Source organism: Pseudophryne corroboree, chromosome 1 (genome assembly GCF_028390025.1).
Source record: "Pseudophryne corroboree isolate aPseCor3 chromosome 1, aPseCor3.hap2, whole genome shotgun sequence".
In the NCBI taxonomy this organism is placed as follows: domain Eukaryota; kingdom Metazoa; phylum Chordata; class Amphibia; order Anura; family Myobatrachidae; genus Pseudophryne; species Pseudophryne corroboree.
This window is the reverse complement of record NC_086444.1, coordinates 1,227,267,040-1,227,275,041: the sequence shown is the minus strand read 5'-3', so window position 1 is coordinate 1,227,275,041 and position 8,002 is coordinate 1,227,267,040. Positions and strand designations below refer to the sequence as shown.

Genomic DNA, 8,002 nt, shown 5'->3' with positions numbered 1-8,002 from the left:
AAAGCTTTGCTGCTCTTCATCATGTCCCACCTTCCTAATCCCACGTGCTATGGGTGTTTCCTGGCTATGCATAGAGACCCCTGCTAGAAATTACGTCACAATGAGAAGGATGTCTATGGGGAGTGTCAGTGTCTCTTGTAGCACCTTGATGAATGAATGAATGAGATGTCTCCAGTCAAGTCCTTGGAGGAGCTCTGGACAGAAATCCCTATGGGACACATGCTCTGTAATGGCTTGTTAGACGGTCTGTAATGAAGCGGCCTACTCACGGCTGGCGGCTCTTTGTGGGTGCATCGTTCTCCTGCCTATATATATGTTATTAGCATCTCAAGGAACGTGACTCAGCGAACCGAGAGGACGGTTCCGTCTCATCACCAAAGACAGGAAGGAGTGCCTTCTTATAATACTCTGAACATAATTTAATTGGTATACCTGTTGCCTCCCTTTGATGCTTTTGTTTTTAAAATAATAGTATATTATATATATTTATCTTTAAAATATTGATATATATTAATTAAATATTAATATACAGATCTATATGTATATCTCACTTGACGGAAAACACAAATATCAGGGTCCACACAAACACTGGAACTTTTCGGGGTCCTCTGCCGCTCCGCGCAGTCTGGGGGCAGCGCGGCCGACGGCATTTCTTGGCTGTCGCAATGAACTCACATAGAACATAAACACTAAGGGACACAGAACCCTGGAGATTGGTGTTACAGTCCGGCACTGAGGGAGGGGCCCCGTCGGCGACTGCGATCCTCCATTGCACTACCACCGTAAAGCCTTCAGGATGCTGTTGGACGCAGATATTTGGCAATTGGTCCTGGTGGCACTTCCCATGGGGAGACGACGCGGCTGAATCTGGGCATCAGAAGAGTCCTCAAGATCACAAAGAGCAGAGTTTATGTCATATAAAATGGGGCTAGCAGCCTTCCTCCACTTTAATGTGTAATATCTTGGAGAACCCCGGCCTCTTCTTCAGAGCCTGGAAAACAAGACGCATCAGTCAACGATGGGGAAATACTACCCATTGTACCAGCAGATGTACTATCATTATATGTAGGGAGTAATGTCACAAGGCCTGCATGGGCGCTGCTCCGGCAATGGGCGGGGTCAGGTTCCCACAGCCCAAAATGGCCAACCGCAAAGATGCAATGCATAGCTTTATTCCGTGCTACCATATGCTGGCCAGTGCTGTACTATACATCCATATACTGTTCTATGGTACTATATACTGGCCTGGCGGGACAGTGGGGGTGTGCAGAGGTGACCTGGCATATACTGGGTGCAAACTGATACCATTACAGAAGTGTTTTGTATTTGTGAAGCGCACTGCTGGCTGCAAACGCCTTCGCCGGGACAACTGTTTTTTTCCGCAAGAGCTGACCCGGCAGGGTGAAGATGTTATATTGTGGTCTATCCATGAAGTAGTGAAAAGAGAGGAGGAGTGAGCCAGTGGAGAAGTTGCCCATGGCAACCAATCAGTGTTGAGGTAACATTTATAAAGTGCATTCTATAAAATTGTACGGAGCAGCTGATTGGTTGCCATGGGCAACTTCTCCACTGGCTTACTTCTCCACACTTTTCACTGCTTCATGAATAGACCCCCATACCCTGAAAACCGTAATACGCAAACCGCTGAAAAAACAGCATTTTATAATGGAATATGCGGTATGTTATAAATAGACCCCTCTGTGTAGTGACAGTCCCTGTGACGCACCGCACGCTGCCATAATGTTAGATAAGGTACAGTAACTACCTGCAGCTTATTGACCATTTCCTCAAACAGCTTCCGGGCCTCTGTGCTACTCGGATCCTTGAAGTAATCGGCAATTCCAACCTGCACCACGATGGACTTCAGATTGCGACACACACCTAGAGTGCAGAGGAAGACAGAGAGGCCATGAGGCCGGAGCCGCCCTCACCCACTGCCATCCCCACCGGAATCAAGACTCACTGTTAAAATGCAGTAGCGCTTTTGGAGTAACCGGCGTGGACGTTAACACCAACATCTCCAGCCCTTTCAGACCTTCCCGGCACACCTCCGCCGCCACCTCCTGGTTGATCTCCGTCACATGGTCAAGCTCCAGCACCTGTAGCCGCATACAGTTCCGAGCTGCGGATGGCAGACAATTAGACATTTCCATCAGTGCTTCTGCTAAAGCTTTGCCATCGCTGGGAACGCAGGTGTGGAACTATCATAGGGAAAATGTGCCCTTTACGACGTTATGTCCCTCTACCCAGCTGGGCTGATCATGTGACTGGCTTACATCATAGCTCAGGTGATGTCACATATTCATCAGTGTACATTGGCTGTCTGTTTCTCTCACTGTGGACCTGATGCAGAGGTGGACGCTATGCCAGAGTGATTGACAGTTACTGAGCGTTTATCGGAGGTAACGGGGGAGTGGTGAGTAAAACGCAGGCGTGTCGCAACCTCTTTGTGGTTTTAATGATCACACTAATCAGAGTTGTTGCAAGTTATCAGCAAAGGGTGAGGGGCAGCCTCCAACACTAGCGCCAAACATGCTTATACTAACACGAGGGGGTCACGTCTGTTTCATGGCATTCAGTGTACAGCGCTGCGTGATATGATAATAGTACTTCTAAGGTTATTATCATTCCTAACCCATTACTAGTAATTTCTTGACATATGTGGATAATTAAAGTACAATTCCAAATGAAACAGCCATGGTGGATAAATGGACTTTGTTTCGTAGAGTGACGCGTTTCGCACATCAGTCATCCTCCCGGAACAGCCTCATCACATCGTTGTTCTGTGCCGGCGGGCAGCTGCTTACTCCACTGTCTAACTGTTAGGGGGAACTTGACAAAGACCACCAGCATTTTACTCTGAGAGACTGGCAGATTCCACTTACCCGACGCGCCTCGCCAGCTATGGGTGGTGGATTCAAACAAATTCCTCCCCTTAGTCAGTGGTTGTCCTTTCTGTTATATCTAACCATCATTATCCCATTACTAACCAGCTGTACAGTTCTAAGAATCAGGGTTATTAGTCCATTACCTAATGAAGAAAGCCCCTGCACCCCACAGCCAGCTCCCCCGACGCCCAGCGCCCTGAGGTGAGGCCAGCACCGTCCAATCATTTGCAGACAGCGGTTACTGAAACGCGTGGGTTGCTGGCTGTGAAGAAAGACAATGGAAGAACAGAATATTAGGTGATTCTAGATCCTGAAGGTGAGGCTCTGGAAATGAAATGAGTGATCTGCAATGATTCTGGGGAGCAGTAACTGCACCCGTGGGATGTGTAGTATATTACGCCTTCTGTTACAAGACAATAGCCGTATAGAATGTAAGCTCAATCTCCATACACTTGTGTTCTCTAGAGTGGTAATGCTGTCACACTGGTTCTGCGTTCAAGTTGTCACATGTCACAGTAATCCGCACAGTCCCCCGCTGCACCCTGGTTGCATTGTGTTGTGACTATGAAACATTTTCAGCTGGACGTTCCCCTCTAATCTACACTGCACTGTGCAGCAAAGGATAGATGTGCATAACAGGTCACTATATGGTGCCAGCCATCAAACGCAATAACATAGGTGCCCACCATATACACACGTACAGGCACATGCTGGCCTAGCCACGTATACCCAGACAGGACTGCACCCCTGAGACCCCTTATATCAGCATTCTGCCTACAGGAAGCAATCTCAGAGACAAGGCTCCATAGGTAGGAAACACAAGCACTGAGAGTAGTGGCCTTGCTCCCAGCGCATGAGGTTCTGGGTGATGGTGTGACTGGATCAGACACAGCAGAATACCATTGTATGCGATGTCCTCTCTTACCATGGATGCAATGGCGCCACCTGGAGGGAAATGATGTCTCTGCAGCCAGCTCCTAAAGCCCAAATGACTTCATGGCCCACAGGATCCGTGGGACTTCTTTTTATGTAAAGACAAATATAATTTATTAACCTTAACATTATATATAGAGCGCACACGCACACACACACACACACACACACACACACACACACACACACACACACACACACACACACACACACTTCCCACTGCCACAAAACCACGTTCATACACAATTCCCATAAAGCATTGCCAAGTTCTGCTATTTATTACTGGAGGTACACATTATTATATACAGGGGGTGCTAACATTTATTTCTCTATAGTATCAACTGGCAGTGCCCAGTGTTCCCCAGTGCAGGGTATCTGAGTGTCACAGCTGGCAGTGCCCGGTGTTCCCCAGTGCAGGGTATCTGAGTGTCACAGCTGGCAGTGCCCGGTGTTCCCCAGTGCAGGGTATCTGAGTGTCACAGCTGGCAGTGCCCCGGTGTAACAGGTGCATCGCTCAGTGCTGACTGCCCGGTGTTCCCCAGTGCAGGGTATCTGAGTGTCACAGCTGGCAGTGCCCGGTGTAACAGGTGCATCGCTGAGTGCTGACTGCCCAGTGCTCCCCAGTGCAGGGTATCTGAGTGTCACAGCTGGCAGTGCCCAGTGTTCCCCAGTGCAGGGTATCTGTGTGTCACAGCTGGCAGTGCCCGCTGTTCCCCAGTGCAGGGTATCTGTGTGTCACAGCTGGCAGTGCCCGGTGTTCCCCAGTGCAGGGTATCTGTGTGTCACAGCTGGCAGTGCCCGGTGCTCCCCAGTGCAGGGTATCTGTGTGTCACAGCTGGCAGTGCCCGGTGTTCCCCAGTGCAGGTTATCGGAGTGTCACAGCTGGCAGTGCCCGGTGTTCCCCAGTGCAGGGTATCTGAGTGTCACAGCTGGCGGTGCCCGGTGTTCCCCAGTGCAGGGTATCTGAGTGTGACAGCTGGCAGTGCCCGGTGTTCCCCAGTGCAGGGTATCTGAGTGTGACAGCTGGCAGTGCCCGGTGTTCCCCAGTGCAGGGTATCGGAGTGTCACAGCTGGCAGTGCCCGGTGTTCCCCAGTGCAGGGTATCGGAGTGTCACAGCTGGCAGTGCCCGGTGTTCCCCAGTGCAGGGTATCTGAGTGTCACAGCTGGCAGTGCCCGGTGTTCCCCAGTGCAGGTTATCGGAGTGTCACAGCTGGCAGTGCCCGGTGTTACCCAGTGCAGGGTATCTGTGTGTCACAGCTGGCAGTGCCCGGTGTTCCCCAGTGCAGGTTATCGGAGTGTCACAGCTGGCGGTGCCCGGTGTTCCCCAGTGCAGGGTATCTGTGTGTCACAGCTGGCAGTGCCCGGTATTCCCCAGTGCAGGGTATCTGAGTGTCACAGCTGGCAGTGCCCGGTGTTCCCCAGTGCAGGGTATCTGAGTGTCACAGCTGGCAGTGCCTGGTGTTCCCCAGTGCAGGTTATCGGAGTGTCACAGCTGGCGGTGCCCGGTGTTCCCCAGTGCAGGGTATCTGAGTGTCACAGCTGGCAGTGCCCGGTGTCCTGCAGTGCAGGGTATCTGAGTCACAGCTGGCAGTGCCCGGTGTTCCCCAGTGCAGGGTATCTGAGTGTCACAGCTGGCAGTGCCCGGTGTTCCCCATTGCAGGGTATCTGTGTGTCACAGCTGGCAGTGCCCGGTGTTCCCCAGTGCAGGGTATCTGAGTGTCACAGCTGGCAGTGCCCGGTGTTCCCCAGTGCAGGTTATCGGAATTTCACAGCTGGCAGTGCCCGGTGTTCCCCAGTGCAGGGTATCTGAGTGTCACAGCTGGCAGTGCCCGGTGTTCCCCAGTGCAGGTTATCGGAGTGTCACAGCTGGCAGTGCCCGGTGTTCCCCAGTGCAGGGTATCTAAGAGTCACAGCTGGCAGTGCCCGGTGTTCCCCAGTGCAGGTTATCGGAGTGTCACAGCTGGCAGTGCCCGGTGTAACAGGTGCATTGCTGAGTGCTGACTGTAGGTGTACAGAGTGTTGCGGTTCCTATGTCGGGTATATGTGCTCACAGTACACATGTGCAGTAGACGGTGTTTACATGCTGTCATTACCTGTATGTCACAGCTTGCAGTGAGCGGCAGTAGCAGCTGGCCAGCCATAGGGAGCGGTCAGTCAGGATGTTAGGACAGTGGGATATTCGCAGGATTAGCAGGTTCCCCCCAGTTGCTTTGAGCAGAGATTCTAGACCAGATTCAAGACAGCCCCTAGTAACAGGACATACAGCAGAGCCCGATGTTATACATACAGACAGTGGGGGGTAATTCAGACCTGATCATAGCAGCAAATTTGTTAGCAGTTGGGCAAAACCATGTGCACTGCAGGTGGGGCAGATGTAACATGTGCAGAGAGAGTTAGATTTGGGTGGGTTATTTTGTTTCTGTGCAGGGTAAATACTGGCTGCTTTATTTTTACACTACAATTTAGATTTCAGTTTGAACACACCCCACCCAAATCTAACTCTCTCTGCACATGTTACATTTGCCCCACCTGCAGTGCACATGGGCCCTCATTCCGAGTTGTTCGCTCGCAAGGCGAATGTAGCAGAGTTACACACGCTAAGCCGCCGCCTACTGGGAGTGAATCTTAGCTTCTTAAAATTGCGACCGACGTACGCGCAATATTGCGATTACAAACGAGTTAGCAGTTTCTGAGTAGCTTCAGACTTACTCTGCCTGTGCGATCAGTTCAGTGCTTTTCGTTCCTGGCTGACGTCATAAACACACCCAGCGTTCGCCCAGGCACTCCCACCGTTTCTCCGGCCACTCCTGCGTTTTTTCCGGAAACGGTAGCGTTTCCAGCCACACGCCCCTAAAACGCCGTGCATCCGCCCAGTAACACCCATTTCCTGTCAATCACAATGCGAACGTCGGAGCGATGAAAATGCCGTGAGTAAACTTACTTTCATCATAGTAAAGTTACTTGGCGCAGTCGCAGTACGAACATTGCGCATGCGCACTAAGAGAATTCTCACTGCGATGCGATGAAAATCTCCGAGCGAACAACTCGGAATGAGGGCCATGGTTTTGCCCAACTGCTAACAAATTTGCTGCTACGATCAGATCTGAATGACCCCCCAGTATTCAGTAGTGTGACTGCTCCATGTCCCTCTGGGAGGCTCAGCAGAGGGCTGCCCTGGTGACACAGGGGGCAACTGGGAGTGAGAATGTGGGGAGTAATAGGCAGGGACTGGATCTATGCATACCTCCCAACATGATCCTCTCCAGGAGGGACACAATGCTCTGCATCTAGACTTTTCTCTTACTGTATGATTGCCGGCACCTGTGCTGAACAGGTGAATGGATAAGAAAGGTGTTTCAGCACAGATGATGGCAGTCATACATGAAGAGGGAAGTCCAGGAACAGAGCATTGTGTCCTCCTGGAGAGGGTCATGTTGGGAGGTAAGTCTATGGATGTAGGTTTATACTGTAGGTAACAACCATCAGAAAAGGGAAATGATGATATGGGAGAAGCAGCGCAGACACAGAGGGAGAAGTCACCATATACTGCAGACAGGATGTGGGGTGTCATGATGATGATGATGATGAAGGGCAGGTGGTCTCACCTTGTGCTTTTCATGTACTCCTCCTTGGTCTCTTTTTTCCCTCTTTGCCGAGGTTTGAGGTTCTGCAGGGTCAGAGAGTGTGTCTGTGTGCACCACTGTGACAGGGTAACCAGGAACTGCAGGGGAGGAGAGGACAGCGTGAGCAAGGGGCGGTTACTGGGGGTATATATACACCGGGGTCTCAGCTATTGTGTGACCAGAGCTACTAGGGACCTCAGCGCAGGTACTGCAAGACTGGTGTCATCTGCTGCTGTGTGCACCACTGTGACAGGGTAACCAGGAACTGCAGGGGAGGAGAGTGTGTCTGTGTGCACCACTGTGACAGGGTAACCAGGAACTGCAGGGGAGGAGAGTGTGTCTGTGTGCACCACTGTGACAGGGTAACCAGGAACTGCAGGGGAGGAGAGTGTGTCTGTGTGCACCACTGTGACAGGGTAACCAGGAACTGCAGAGGAGGAGAGTGTGTCTGTGTGCACCACTGTGATAGGGTAACTAGGAACTGCAGGGGAGGAGAGTGTGTCTGTGTGCACCACTGTGACAGGGTAACCAGGAACTGCAGGGGAGGAGAGTGTGTC

The 8,002-nt window shown here is 51.4% G+C and overlaps 1 protein-coding gene across 1 annotated transcript in view; it reads right to left on the bottom strand.

The window, feature by feature from the left end:
- Positions 1–395: 395 nt before the first annotated feature.
- The window catches only part of FBXO41 (F-box protein 41), a 209,458-nt gene continuing 201,851 nt past the window's right edge, over positions 396–8,002 (bottom strand). Inside the window, exons 8-14 of the mRNA XM_063925379.1 lie at positions 7,428–7,543; positions 5,916–6,068; positions 3,814–3,909; positions 3,032–3,150; positions 1,964–2,122; positions 1,766–1,881; positions 396–991 (exon numbers count right to left, since the gene is read on the bottom strand). Coding sequence (XP_063781449.1) covers positions 929–991; positions 1,766–1,881; positions 1,964–2,122; positions 3,032–3,150; positions 3,814–3,909; positions 5,916–6,068; positions 7,428–7,543 — 822 coding nt within the window. The 3' untranslated portion in view covers positions 396–928. The remainder of the gene's footprint in view (positions 992–1,765; positions 1,882–1,963; positions 2,123–3,031; positions 3,151–3,813; positions 3,910–5,915; positions 6,069–7,427; positions 7,544–8,002) is intronic.